Source organism: Phoxinus phoxinus (assembly GCF_949152265.1).
Source record: "Phoxinus phoxinus genome assembly, chromosome: 20".
NCBI classification, from domain to species: domain Eukaryota; kingdom Metazoa; phylum Chordata; class Actinopteri; order Cypriniformes; family Leuciscidae; genus Phoxinus; species Phoxinus phoxinus.
The window spans coordinates 26,570,243-26,585,500 of record NC_136895.1 but is presented as its reverse complement, the minus strand read 5'-3'; the positions used below and the strand labels follow the sequence as shown (position 1 = coordinate 26,585,500).

The following is a 15,258-nucleotide window of genomic DNA, read 5'->3' as shown; positions in this document are numbered from 1 at the left end:
TTTTCCGACTAGTGGAAATCTAAAATACACTTTTAATTGTCTCTTTTACAGCACTTTATCATTTTCCATCTGTCGCTTTTCATTTACAGTCAAAAGGCCATTTTCTCAAAATAAGTTTTTCCTCCTACATTGAGCCATAAATCTCCACTTACATACACCAAACTTTACAGTTTTATTCTTATCTATATTTTTTAAGGTTTTCTTATTTGATACAACATTTTATTCCCAACAAAACGGTGAAAATGTATTTATTTTTGGCTGATGACAGTATTTTCTGATTTGATGAGTGACTAATAGAGATAAAAAAGTTGACTTTAATAAATAAAAAAAAATTTTGAACCTGATTTTATCCAATGTTCAGATTTTTGTTCTAGAACTTTATGCAAATTAGTGCACATTTAATTAGATAACGCATAATTTGCATATTTAAACATTACATTTTTAAAAAACAAGTCTTGCCTTGATACACAAACACAACTGCTGACATTTGTTGCACTGGGAAAAAAATCTGCTAAAATATTAAATGTTTATCAGGTTTACAAGATGCAAATAACAATATAAGTACCGGTACTTTTATCAAATATCTGTTCAATGAGCTTATTTACAATAGCTGAAATATCCTTGCAGTAACTCTCCTCACACAAATAATGAGAGGACGTTTAGATTATACAATTACAAATTAATACCTAGCTAGAAAATAAGTGTCAAAGGTTATCATTATCTGTTTCCAGTGTAAGGGGATAATACAGTTAAAGACCCAGAACCAGATATGATGAATGAAGACCAGGAGTCAAGAGTATAGTCAATTCAAGTACAGTTTTACTGAAGATAGTTTGCAGTTTCATCAGACAAAAGTCAGATTCAAGCTGATTAATACCTCGATAACAATCACTCATTACATTACACATTACATATACATTGAAGAAACAGTGCAATCCAGAATCCACACCTTCACTAGTAACATGAAGTAAGTGTTTTATCATTATCACATGCCGTATCCAGATCTGAGGAAGGACCTTCGCCTGGACCGGAGGACAATGCAGCGCTGAAGTGCCAACTAGCCTCTCCCTATGGAGGATCCCTTTACCACTCTACAGATAAAGCATTGTGGAAATTTCGCGTATCTACCCCGTAGTGATAAAATTAAATTCTGTATCAAATTTATAGGCAGAACAAGTAGTTTGTATAGGCTTGGTTTGTAGAGAATTACAAACATGCGCACATATATTCAAACACACATAACTATAGAATTAATTCTTGATGCGCACCTGAGCACCATCACCGTTTCTCACAGGTTCACGTTTAAAGTCTGTGTAGAGAGAACGGTGTCGTCTTAGCGGCCCCTAATTTAATAACGGGTTATCCTTTCGACGGAAGTGAATCAATCAAGGCTAGCTTTGGCTGGAAAATAACATTATTCAAGAACCGCTATAAAGCCAAAACAATCTGTTACCTTAAATTATACGTTTATCTCTGTAAAGCACCTTTGAAACAATCTACATTGTTAAAAGCGCTATATAAATGAAGATGACTTGACTTGACTTAACAAGAAGGCTGTAAAAGAATTTCATCATGTTTCCGCTCATTTTCCTATTATTTAAAGGTAATAATGTTGCGGAAGCTGTTACGATCCTCTCATATCACGTGATCTCTATCTGTGTCTGTAAGAAAATCTCCTTCTGTAAGAAAACAATGAATCACAGAAGGTTAATGAGAAAAAGACACAGCTCCAGAAATCAACATGTCATTTATCAGTGAATTAGATTCTGTTTGAAATGATTAGTTCTTATTGGAAAGATTTAGTCAGTGCCGGTGAAATCAAACACAGATCTGAATGTGATATTATTTCATAGTTCGTACAAATACAAACTACAGTAGTTCAGTATCTCACCTCTTTGTTGGGACTTTCTACAGAAGCTCTCTGTTTCTCCTCCACGGCTGCTTTGAAAAACAATCACACACACAATGAAACACCAATTTTGCACAATAAAGATGATATTTTCCTCTCACTATAGTATCTGTAAGTGAAGCTTACCCTTTCTAGGGCTCCTGTGGCGATGGTAAATCACACCAACACCAACTGCAGTTAGTGCAGACACCAGCAGAACAACAACTATTCCTGCTACAGCACCTGAAGACAGACCTGAAGCTGGAACAGATGAAGACAAACAGACATTAGTGTGAGTAAATCTGACAGATTGATCAATAACTAACACAATGATATATCAGATGTTCTGAGAGAGTCAATCTAAATCTGATTCTGTTTAAAGGTGATCACTTGTTTCATACAGTGATGTCAAAAGGACCGTTTCATCAGTGACAAGGGAATAAAATAAAGAGATGTAACTATACAACCTTTCTTTATATTCCAATGTAAGGGTGTTTTCGCTGCCAAATGACTAAATTACACTCACCAGTGACAGTAACGTCAAATCTCTTTTCACTGCTGACGCTGCGACGACGACGACGACTGATGCTGTTGATCTTTAGTTTATATTCTCCAGAGTCTGTGTTTCTGGTGTTCATGATGGTCAGAGAACCAGTCTGATGATCCAGCTCCAGTCTGTCTCTGAATCTCTCTTCACCATTTTCACACTGAAAATCTGTACAGATCTGACTCTGATCTTCAGTGATTTCAGCGATGAGAATGTCATTAAAATGCCACGTCATCACATCATTTGGGTTTCTTTTGACATCTAAATCTAAAGTGACAGATTCTCCTTCCTTTACTGTCTTTCTCTTCACTTCATCTTGTTCAGCAGCAGGAACACCTGAAACACACACCAACAGATGATTGAAGCATATTTTTTGGGAAAAGAAACTACACAGCAAGAAAACCTGTGAAAATATGTGTGCATTTTAAGTTCTTTCTTGAATTTCAGTCTGTAAAGCATTTTTTTTTTCTGAAAAAGTTACTTTTTCAAACATTTACATTCGGTCATTTGTCCAATTAGGAAGAAATATGCATACCTATATAACCTGGGACTGTTCTGGGGGGAAAAGTTGTGTAAGAAATGACAGACTTCCTCCACACAGATTCCACTCCAACATATATGGCTGAACAAGCTCATTCCCCGAAATGGGTTAATTATCATAGAGAAGAACAAAGTAAACGGTTTCTGCACCATTTGAGATGATCACATTCTGACCTAATGGTCATCAATTGTAGAATCGGGGCAGGTGAGGGACCCTGTGAAACATCTCAGACAATGGGGTGTCTCAACTTCATTAACAGCTGTTACAACAGGTGCTTTGTGTACTTTGTCACTGTACGATGCAATACACTTTTTCATCGATATCTTCAATGTACTCATAAAGATTTCTTATAGAGTTGTGAAAATAATTGTACTTTCTTAAGTTGTTCTGAGGAGTAACAATACCCATATTTACACTCTCACCTTGGCTGATGTAATGTGTGCCTTCAGCTCTTACCAATTGTTTGTTGGAGATGAAGACTTAATGAAATATAATTTTTACAAATTAAACTGAAATTGTGTTAATTAGCTCTCCAACTGCTGTTACTATATGTAATAACTTTAAACTCACTTTAGCTGAGATAGCCTATGAGATATCTATGCAGGTCTATATTTTAAACGGTCAGCCATGTCCGGGGTCGGGTCCCAATCTATTACTTGTGATGCATTGTTAAAAGTTTGATTCAGCAAAAACAGGCAAGTCAAACTTCTCCAGTGCCAAAATTACTTTACCAATTGACGATTGGCTCTTTTATTTAGAAGGCGGGACTTATTCCGCAATACCACACTTTGCACTTTCTTCCATTTTCACGAGCAATTGTCATTATTGTTCAAAAGGGCAAACAGTCGAAGTTATTATGTAATTTGACTCGAGTCGAGTTACAAAAAAGTGCAAAACTGCAAAGTCGCATTTGTCATCCGTCACCATGACATCAAGTGGACTTTTGAAGCTGGAATAATGAGTGGATTAAGCAAGCTCTTGGCAAGAAGGATTGTATGAATCACAGTCAGGTACAAGGGAGAAGGCTACAAACACAAAAGTTTTATGTTTGCAGTTTGTTTATTGACTGTGAAATATGTGCCGATCGGGTCCAGTCGGGTCTGTGTCTTCCTGGCCGGGTTCGGGTCGAGCTTTCAAATAATAGACGGGTACGGGTCAGTTCCGGGTACTACATTTAAGGCATTTCTCGGTTCTGCACGGGTCCGCGTCCAGCTTTAATAATAATAGAAGGGTCTGGGTCAGTTTCAAGTAGAACATTTACACGTCTCTTCGGGTTCAGGTACGAATTTTTGGACCTGTATAGACCTCTACCCCGCATCTCTGGCTGTGGTAGGAACTAGCCAAGAGTGAGGAGTCAGGATGGTGGAGGAACGCTGGAAACTGTAGAGGAACATAAGTGAGTCGGCTATGTATAAACAGGCCTCCTCTCGTGCTGATTGGGTAGACATGTTAATTGGATAGATAATTTGAACGTGTTCCTCCTGACCTTTGTTAATAAAACATCATAGAGTGAAAAAGCAGTTCTTATTGTAATTGCTTTAAAAAATAATAATAATTATGTGATATTACATGATTAAACACAGTGTGATGACACTCACCAGTGACAGAAACACTGAAGATCTTTTCACTGTCGCTGTTGCCTCTGGTGATCAGTAGTTTATATTCTCCAGCATCTGTGTCTCTGATGTTTGTGATGGTCAGAGATCCAGTCAGATGATCCAGCTTCAGTCTGTCTCTGAATCTCTCAGTACCTTCATTACACTGAACATCTGTACAGGTCTTACTGGGATCACCATTCATTTGAGCGATGCGAATGTCATTATAATACCATTTAATTCGGTCTTGTTGGTTTTTTTTAAGACCAGTTAGACTGACTGAATCTCCCTCCATCACAAACACTTTATCTGTATCAGCACCAAAAAAAAGTTACATGAGAAAATGTTAATCTTTTCACGTGTTCCTCCTGACCTTTGTTAATAAAACATCATAGAGTGAAAAAGCAGTTCTAATTGTAATTGCTTTAAAAAAATACAAATAATTATGTGATATTACGTGATTAAACACATAACACATTCATTAAATGACACTCACCATGAACAGAAACACTGAAGATCTTTTCACTGTCGCTGTTGCCTCTGGTGATCAGTAGTTTATATTCTCCAGCATCTGTGTCTCTGATGTTTGTGATGGTCAGAGATCCAGTCAGATGATCCAGCTTCAGTCGGTCTCTGAATCTCTCAGTACCTTCATTACACTGAACATCTGTACAGGTCTTACTGGGATCACCATTCATTTGAGCGATGCGAATGTCATTATAATACCATTTAATTCGGTCTTGTTGGTTTTTTTTAAGACAAGTTAGACTGACTGAATCACCCTCCATCACAAACACTTCATCTGTATCAGCACCAAATGAACCTGGACAAAAAAATAAAAATAACATGACATTTTTTTAATCTTTTCACTTTAGACCATAACAATTGAAGGGTAAAAAATGCCTGGATTCAAAATATAATAAATGACATGCAAAGATAAAGCATAATATTTGCACATTCACTCATCAAACAAACATTCATCATTCTCATTCATTAGAAAACATTTGATTAACTACTGCTTAACCTCTTGGTGCACATCTTAGGATTGACGTTACTTTGTTTACCATGGTATACATTTACTGTATAGAATATTGTCTAAAAATATGAATAACGATAAATTACAAATAATTTGAAGGTTCTAAGGATCTAGTGTCAATCTACAGTGTCTGTTTTGTGATATAGATGCTCCAGCAACAGTAATATTGTAATTTGAGTATGATCAGAGCATATGATGACATGGAAAATGGGACTTCATACTTGTGTTATGACATAGCGATCACAAGATGAAACCAATCCGTCACACTTGGGTAAAATGTCCATGACAAGCGTCCATTGAAAAACATCCAACAGCATTCAGGTGTGCGTTATTTTTCTAATATTTCAAAGACCCATCATCAATTATTGACCATATGACCAATTATGGTCATCACACCTCAAGAAATTGTTCAGGTGCTTTACTTTAAGTGCATTTGTCAGGTTTTTATCCTTAAAACACTCTTGTGTGCAATCATTTCTTAAGTTTCTAATTGCAATCGTAATTTTACAGTTACTGAAATGCAGACTGATCCAGTTATAGATTGCATGTGCGAGTCTGTGAACTGAAAATTGTGATGTAGTTTTGCAGAATTTAAACTATTTTATCGATAAAGTCGCAGGGCAGTGCTGACTAGAAGTTGTTGTGCGCATGAATGTAGTGTGTCTGTAGTGTATGTGTATGCTTTTTATGAGAGAGAGGAAGCAAGAAAGCATGAATTCCATAGTGTCACAGTCATCATATGCACCACTCTGTCTTTGTTTGCACTACACTTCCCAGAATCCCTCGTGTCTTTACACCTGAACTCACTCCCTCAATTAGGGATGGCTGACGCGAAACAGTCGTTCCGAAGCTTTGCGAGATCCCGAAGCGCAGATGTTTCGAAAGGAGGAAAGGAAGCGAGGAAAGGAAACGAGGATGCACAAATAAGAATTGAGAAGCACTGATCCGAAGCGTGATTCAAAACACCCATGTCACGTGACTATGGCCAAACGAAGCCTCGAAGTGTTTCACAAGCGTTTCATCAGGTGTGATCCGCCGAATCAGCGTTTGATTGACAGGTCGGGAACAGACCACACAATGGCACATCTGTATAAAAGTGAAATCAACGCATATTGACCTCGTGGGTTTTTGTGAGAGGAGTTTGATTTTGAGATAGCGGATTTTTGGTGATATAGTGACATTTATAGAGCGACTTGTTTAGTTATATTTAGGCTTACATTTAAATTTAGCCTACACATTGACTGGTAGGCTAGTAGAGACAGACAGAGTACATATAGCGACACATTAATAGATGCATAGATATAAATATATATATATATATATATATATATATATATATAGACAGATAGATTAATAGATAGATATATAGATACATAGGCTTCCTCATTTGATGTCCTTGCAAAAAAAAAAAAAATCTTTGTATGCCAACAACAAGTGTCCCTTGTGAGAGGATATTTTCAAAGGCTGGAGAAATTATATGTAAAAAAAGAAGTAGGGTAAGTCCTTCCACAGCAGAGAAATTAATATTTTTGAATAAAAATATATAAAAAAGTTAGACATTGTGGCTTGATTTCTTTTATTAATATTCATTTTTCATTACAAAAATAACATTATGCACAGTGAGGAGCCTACAGGTTACAAGCTTCACATATTAGAAAAATACAATAATAAAAAAAAAACATTTTTTAATGGGTTAGTTGTCAAGGTTGTTTCAGATCAACACCTGATTCAAGACCACTAGGTGTCACCGTTGAGGCGGGTGTCGGATTTTTTCACGAAGCCTCGACACAATATGACACGTTTGCTTCAACTGTTTCATTGTTTCACGAAGCCTCGATCTGCCTACCACTACCCTCAATTACCCACCTGTTCATTGTCTTCATCCGTGTCACCTGTGCTCACCTCATCATTATTGATTGTGTCTGTATTTAGTTTCCTCTGTTCAGTCTGTCCTTGTCGGCTGTTAGTTGTATTTAGTTGTATGTGGAGGTTGTTGTCTGCCTGTTTATACCTTTTTGGATTATATTTTGGAATTAAACTCTTGCATTAAAGCCCTTCGGCCGTCCTCCTCTTCTTCCGCCTGCATAAACCTGTGACAGAACAGCCGACCAAAAGAATGGATATCCCTGCTGTCCGCCTCCTATGTCTGGAACAGGGGGATCAAACATTGGAGGACCACACGCAGAGCTTTCTAGAGACTGCGTATCTCACTCATTACCCAGACAACTGCCTCTGCACATTCTACCGGGTGAGTCTGAACGGCTCATGCAGAGAGCGGTTGTCTGGAGAAGGCCCGCGGAGTGATTTTGTCTCCTTTGTGGAGTGGGGGCAATTCGCGTCAGCCACGCCCAGCCAGAGACGACTCCAGTCAGCCACGCCCAGCCAGAGACGACTCCAGTCAGCCACGCCCAGCCAGAGACGACTCCAGTCAGCCACGCCCAGCCAGAGACGACTCCAGTCAGCCACGCCCAGCCAGAGACGACTCCAGTCAGCCACGCCCAGCCAGAGAGACGACTCCAGTCAGCCACGCCCAGCCAGACACGACTCCCGTCAGCCACGCCCAGCCAGAGACGACTCCCGTCAGCCACGCCCAGACAGAGACGACTCCCGTCAGCCACGCCCAGACAGAGACGACTCCCGTCACCCAGGCCCAGCCAGAGACGACTCGCGTCATGCCTGCCCAGCCTGAGACCGAACCGTTCCGTATCAGGCCTGAACCGCTGGTCCTGTCCAGTCCAGAGACTATTTCGCCGCTGGTCCCTCCCAGCCCAGAGACTATTTCGCCGCTGGTCCCTCCCAGCGCAGAGACTATTTCGCCTCTGGTCCCTCCCAGCCCAGAGACTATTTCGCCTCTGGTCCCTCCCAGCCCAGAGACTATTTCGCCGCTGGTTCCTCCTAGCCCTGAGCCTGTCACCACCCCAGAGCCTGAACTCCCACCCAGCCTCCCGCCTCCTCTCGTCTGCCTTCTCTCGACCTTCATCTCCTCTGCCTCCTGTCAGCCCCGTCACTCGCCCTCTAGAAGTCAGTGGATTAGTGGGCTCGCTGTGGGGCTTCCAGTCCCCAGCATCATCCTGGACTGTGAATTCCTGGGTTCTGCCTCCAGCTGCTTTGTCCAAGATTCCACATCGGCCCATCACTCCACTGTCTTACCCTTGGCTCTTACCTCCTTCAGCTCCACCGTGGCCCTTCAGTTCACCAGTTCCGCCAGGCTCCCTCGTTCCCCCGGATTCGCGTTGGTCCCTCGTCGACCTTCCCTCGCCTCTGGACTTCTCTCATCTGGCTTCGCCTCGTCCCTTCGTCCCCCCGGCTCCCTTGGACTCCTCTCTCCCTTCTGCTCATCCTTTGTCCTCAGTCCCTCTGTCTCCACCGCGCCCTTCAGTACCCCATCTACACTTTGGTCGCTTGAGCCAGCAGATTCCCCCTGTCACTCTGAACCCTCTGATCCACCGTGTCCTAGCAAACTTCCGTCTTCTCCCTGTCATCGGTTCTGCCTCTGTCATTGCCACCAAACCCCTTGCCCTTCAGCCTCCTCCAACGGCTCCACCATGGTCGCCTGCACGGCCTGCTCCGCCCTGGAGGCTTCCTGCCCCAGATAGGCCACCCTTTCTTCAGTTGAGAAGAAATTAAGGTTTTTGAGGAAAACATTCCAGAATTTTTCTACACAGAATTGACTTCAAAGGCAACCATCTATCCCAATGTTAAAAAAAAGAAGGATCAAATGTCCGTCTCAATGCAGCTTCAAAGTCTCGACACGATCACAGTCCAGAAATAAGGGTCTTATCCAGCGAATCGATCTGTCATTTTCTAAAAAAAAAAAAAAGTATACTTTATAACCACAAATGCCCATCTTGTGGTCTCTGTGATGCGCTACATATTACGTCATCACGTTGGAAAGGTCACGAAAAAAAAGAAAAAGAATAATAAATTAAAACAAAGATGTCGGATGATTTTGAATTTGGAGGAGAAAATTAGTTGAATTTTTCGCCCTTCCCTACCTTTTTGAACCGGAGTACAGACAAATAACTTTTCCAACTTGTCCTTTCCAACGTGATGACGTAATGCCTGGCGCGTTGCAGACTAGCACAAGATGAACAATTGTAGTTAAGTATATAATTTTTTTTTTTTTTTTTTAAATGAAAGATCGTTTCGCTAGATAAGAGCCTGTACCTCAGCTGGGATTGTGCAGAGCCCTTTGAAACCACATTGATTTGGACTTCAACAATTTGGTTACAAATGAAGTCCTGAAATGTTTTCCTCAAAAAAATTAAATTTATTTTCCACTGAAGAAAGAAAGACATGAACATCTTTGATGGCATTGGGGTGAGTAAATTATCAGGACATTTTCATTCTGAGGTGAACTAATCCTTTAACCGTTTTCAAAATTGTTATCTGATTTCATGTAATACACCAATTTTGTGATTGGTTTTTATTTGGAGCAGCCGTATGGGGCATGGTGGGCCAAATTCCAGATTGGGTGGGGTAAAAAGGTGCATTTAATTTTATTCTTGAAGCAGTGCATGCCGGTTAGAAATTAAAAATTAAGCCAGATCAGTATTGATTCATTTCCACTGTAAGAATCATTAGTTATTAATTTAGGGGGCATTTACATGTAGGCCGTTTAGGGGCCGTTTACATGTATTTAACCCCTATGACTCCATAGAGAGGGAGGTCCACAAATCAGCTGCGAGACAGACAGATGGGATGTTCTGTAGATGTGCCATAGCCTTTTTCTTCTCATCTTGGTATTTCCCTCTGACCATTGTCTTAACAGTTTTCCGGGTTGGCAGAACATGGGGTCCAACTTCTTCACAAATGCTCTAAATACTTCATCTTCCACTATGGAGAAAGGCTGCAATCATGTTGACAAGGGCCTCATCAAGCTCTTTCTTCCTTCCTAATAATACAAAGTACAATTACTATTCATTCTTATTGGCAGAGTAATTCAAAGTAATAAAGTAATTCAAAGTAAGCCCATGTAGTTTAACAAAGTAACAAAATTGTATCTTTTAACACATGTAGATTGGTAATACAAAGTCTGTACACCCATTGGAGTTCAGATGGTTACAATATAGTGTAGATGTAGACACAATTCAATTGTTTGTTTGGAGTTGAATTTAAATCCAAATATAGCTTATATGTATACCATACATTTAATATAACAACCCAACTAATAAAAAAAATACAGAGGTGGCCAAAGGACACAAATTTTTAAACAAAAAGTTTGGATTTAAAAAGTAACAATTACGTGTATAAAGGTCAGTGTGAAAGATAGTTGGTTAACTTCTTAATATGCCAAACTAAGGTTGTTCTAGCAAATGGCTTTGAAACTTTGGCTATGTGATTTGTTTATATATTTGCGTTACTCTGTGTTCTTACATTCCACCACATGAAAAAATAGAATAGAATATGAAAACGAACTACAAAAGGAAGACTTTTCTTGCATTTTAATCACTTTATCACTCATTTAATTAATTTATCACTCACTTTATCATGTGGGGAGTAGATAGTCTTTATTGACATTAAAGATACTTTCTTTCATTATTAGTATTAATGTTACCTTTTCCAGTTGGTGCAGACTGGTGCTCTGTTGGAGGAATCTCGTTGACCAGAGCATTTGGATGGTTGAAGCCAAACCATTGAGAATGTGTTATTAGAGTAAAACAAAGTTTGGTCGCATATCAGGCATGATACTTTGTTAGGAGTGTCAAGACGGAAGTGTTCCCACACTTGAGAACGGGGTATATCGAAATCAAATACACCCATGTGAGCTATTGACAACTGAGGACGGCATTTCTTTAAATACTTATTTATTCTCGTTGGCTTGCAATACTCCTTGATTTAGGTATAAAAGAATAAAACCAAAAAAGGACCACAACAATAGATAAATAATAATCATTATTTTTTATCTATTGTTGTGGTCCTTTATTGGTATTTTGGTTTTATTCTTTTCTGTACAGCACTTTGGTCAGCCTTGGTTGTTTTTAAATGTGCTTTATAAATAAATGTTGTATTGTATTGAAGCAGCAAAACAAGTTTGTGGTTGAGGAAGGACTTGGGAACAGCGGTTGAGCCCACAAGGTGTTTTAATATACATTCAGACAACAGACATTAACACATAATAGTTTGTAATAGTAGTACTTTAATTAACAGCAATACACGTTAAAAATAAGCTACAGAAGGTATGATCGATATAATTATAATATTGCACTAAATAAATAGCGGGTATGGGACAGCACAATCGACGTGCTTTGTATTTAAGCCCAACGTGTCAGTCAGGTAACAAAGCTTAAAGGATAATTCCGGTATTTAACACCTTGAGTCTATATTGTAGTTTGTTTTGGATGAACAAGAGTGGTGGACAACATTTTTTTGACAATGGTTCCTCTCTCGAGTTTTTGACTATAATAGAATTGGCCATGGACCCATTTAACATTGGAGTCAATGGTCATGTCCGAAAATGTAATTAAAACAGCCAATAATGTTCGTTTACAAAACTGTTAAACTCACCGAGTGGTTAGTGGTGTTCGTTGATGATTATAAACAATATATCGTCGCAAACGGAAGCGAGCAAAAAGACTACATCGACCAAATGTAAACAGCCCCCTTTCCGTTTCCGGTAAAGCATTTATATTAACGAGCACTCAGTCCTTCAACAGAATTCAATGGGATTTTACAAAATGACGAATAAAACACGACAGAAACTGTATTTCGCAACACTTTTTGTTTCTGGAACATCAACTAACATCACTAATAACTCGGTGAGTTGCACAGTTTTGAAAACTAATGTTAAAGGTTGTTTTAATTACATTTTTGGACATGACCATTGACTATGTTAAATGGGTCCATGGCCAATTATTTTATAGTCAAAAACTCGAGAGAGGAACCATTGTCAAAAAAATGTTGTCCACCACTCTTGTTCATCCAAAACAAACTACAATATAGACTCAAGGTGTTAAATACCGGAATTATCCTTTAATTTCCACAGGTCACGTGACAGACTCATTTCAAGCAATGTTCTGGAAAACTGTTTCGAAGCACTCGGGTCTCGAACTACCTATTCCTAGTTAATAGTCTCTTATTGGTTTGTTTAGCTGAGCCATCCATGGAACAAACAAAACAAGATCTGTGATGAAAGAACACATTTTACGTAGACACTTGATATTTAATCTTTTTATTTGATTAGTTAATTGCATTTGGTAGATTTGACTGTTTTTATAAATGTTTGGCCTGAGTTTTTGTTGCATTTACACTGTTCTGACCAGCAGGCATCACCAGTGTGTGGTGTTTCAAATGCTTAATTTTGCGAAGCAATTGGTTCAATTGATTTGAAGCTTTGAAAAGCGTAGTTTCTCCCATCATTACGTCTCCGTCTGACTGGTGAACTGAACTCAGGAACAACAAAAGGAGATAAAAGGTAAGTTCAACGGAGATTGTTCACTGGAATTTGCTGGAGAAAGTCTGTGTCCAAATTGAGGTCAGACAACGACTGAGCTGAGGTGTGTGCTCAAATGCTGGATCTAATGAGGGTGTGCTGATGTTCAGATTCAGGTGATTGGGATCGTTGTATGGTGGTGAGAGAGCCTGGTCACTCAGTGACACTAGACGCAAGAAAAACTCAACGCAGCACTTTCCAAAACATCCGTGTTTCACTATATGCAAATGGTAATTTGGTGAGATCTGAATATTCGGGAGGCAGGTTAGCACTTGAAACTGATTCTGCTAGTACGCCGTTGGCTCTCACTGACATGGGTGTTACTGGATTTAGGCAATTGGACAGATTGGTAGACCTCCAGCGTGTGATATGTTTCTCCTACCATGAAATCTGAGGGTTGTGTTTCTGTAGCCAGTGTAGGCCAAGGACAACTGGATTGTGACGACAATGGATGGTAAAGAGGCGTGTGGTTTCAATATGAAGGGTTCCAACTTGCAGGAAAATGTCCCCAGGGGGTGTTCATATAATGCTGCCACTCTCAAGGAGGATGTGTGGTTTCTTGTACAGTCGGGCTAGGCCTTCATCAATAAAACTGCCCACTGCCCCAGAGTCAAATAGGTCCTTGGTAATCAGTGTTTGTGAGAAAGGTTGTCTTTGCTGGTACTTCAATAAATGAGGTAGAAAAACTGGGAAGAATGAATGCACTCACCCGGGAGTATACTGCTGTGGCTGTCAAGTCGGGCAGTTCGTTTTCAGATACCCCACTTGGCCACAGTAAAGGCACAGATGTTCTCTTATGCTGTGTTCTCGTTCTTCAGTGGATAGGTGCGTACGTCCAAGCTGCATCGGTTCAGGCTCATCATCGGTACGGGGAGTTGCTTGATTTAATGGATGAAAGAGTCGGTTTAGCCTTATAAAGCGAATGAGATTGGATCAATTCATCAATTTAGCCATCCGAATTGACAGTGTTATTCCCTCCTCACGACAGGTTAATTCAGATTGGACCTCATCATTTAAACCTTTCTGAAACAAGAGCTTTAACATGTCATCCAACCATACCGTCTGAGCAGCATGAGTATGACATGTCAGTGTTTTCCCTGTCTGAGAGAGAGTAGCTGATTCTTTCCTCCCTCGAGGTGTTCAAAAACTTCTCGTAACTGCTGAATGAATTAAAGGATGTGAGACGTGGGCCCTGATTAGACCAGTCTGCAGTTGCCCAATCCAAAGCTTTTCCAGTTAACAGAGCACACAAGGGATATTTTTGCTGTCATTCGTGGGGTATAACATTGGTTGTTATGCCACAAACATGGAAAAATACATTAGAAATCCTTTACATCTAGTTGGTGTGTCATCACATTTTTTCAGAAAAGCTAGCCAGGGATTAGCAGTTACATTACTCTGAGAAGTTGGATCGGATACCTAGCTCGGTTGAGAGGTTGGCGGAGCAGGGCTTGAAGCAAACTGACGAAGATCCTGTTAAGTCTTCAACAGCTCCTCAGTTAGCGTGGTTAGCCGCGTAAGCTGCTGTTGATGCACAACTAATACGTTTGCCTGAGCCGACACCTCAGAAGACAATTGCATAATCCGTAGCTGGTGAAGTCCTCTGTAACGATGACTCTGAGGCGCTAGGATTAAGATCCATGTGCAGTTTATTGGGCAGTGGTAGAATCAGAATACAAACAGACGTGATTTGTGGAAAAGCATAACATAACAGACAGGCAGTTAGCAAACAGACAATAATCCAAAAAAACAAGGCAATGATCAAAAGGCAGGCAGCAAATGGTCGAGAGAACGTAATACAAAACAAGGTAAAAAAAACAGGCAAGAAAAACAGAGAAGAACGCTCAATTGTAGGCCGTGACAATACAAGACTTCGCACTGAACGTAGTGTGCTCATAGCTTAAAGTCCCCCTGTAGTCAATGATTTTATCCCTTAAAAGTCATCTTCGATCACCAAAATAAAAGAATCCTTGAAAAAAATTATTCATGCCTTAAAATAGCTTGAATGCAACTCATTCAATTCAATGGCTGACAGGTGTGAGCGTAATCAGTACGGGTATGAGGATTATGGGAATTGTATTTATTACTCAATGGAAGGATTTTTATGGTGAATGTGTTGCAGTATGTTGTGCAATATATTGGGTTCCTGGGATATTTGGTTCCAGTGGGTGGTACATGCTTGAATACTCATAAGTGTCCCATGTTGTGGGTGTGTCCTT

General features: G+C 39.8%; 1 protein-coding gene across 2 annotated transcripts; it reads right to left on the bottom strand.

The window, feature by feature from the left end:
- Positions 1–803: 803 nt before the first annotated feature.
- Positions 804–14,492, bottom strand: LOC306987885 (hemicentin-1-like). 2 transcript variants are annotated; one of them, XM_079592506.1, is made up of 7 exons: positions 13,749–14,492; positions 5,068–5,394; positions 4,575–4,880; positions 2,415–2,771; positions 2,036–2,149; positions 1,892–1,938; positions 804–1,679 (listed from the first exon to the last, which is right to left on the bottom strand). In XM_079592506.1, the coding sequence occupies exons 2-7, from the start codon at positions 5,357–5,359 to the stop codon at positions 1,641–1,643; spliced, it is 1,155 nt and encodes a 384-aa protein (XP_079448632.1). In that variant the 5' UTR covers positions 5,360–5,394; positions 13,749–14,492; the 3' UTR covers positions 804–1,640. The 2 variants fall into 2 exon arrangements, with proteins under 2 accessions (XP_079448632.1, XP_079448631.1); XM_079592505.1 differs by lacking the exon at positions 13,749–14,492 and having other exon boundaries at positions 5,068–6,688.
- Between the last annotated feature and the right edge of the window lie 766 nt (positions 14,493–15,258).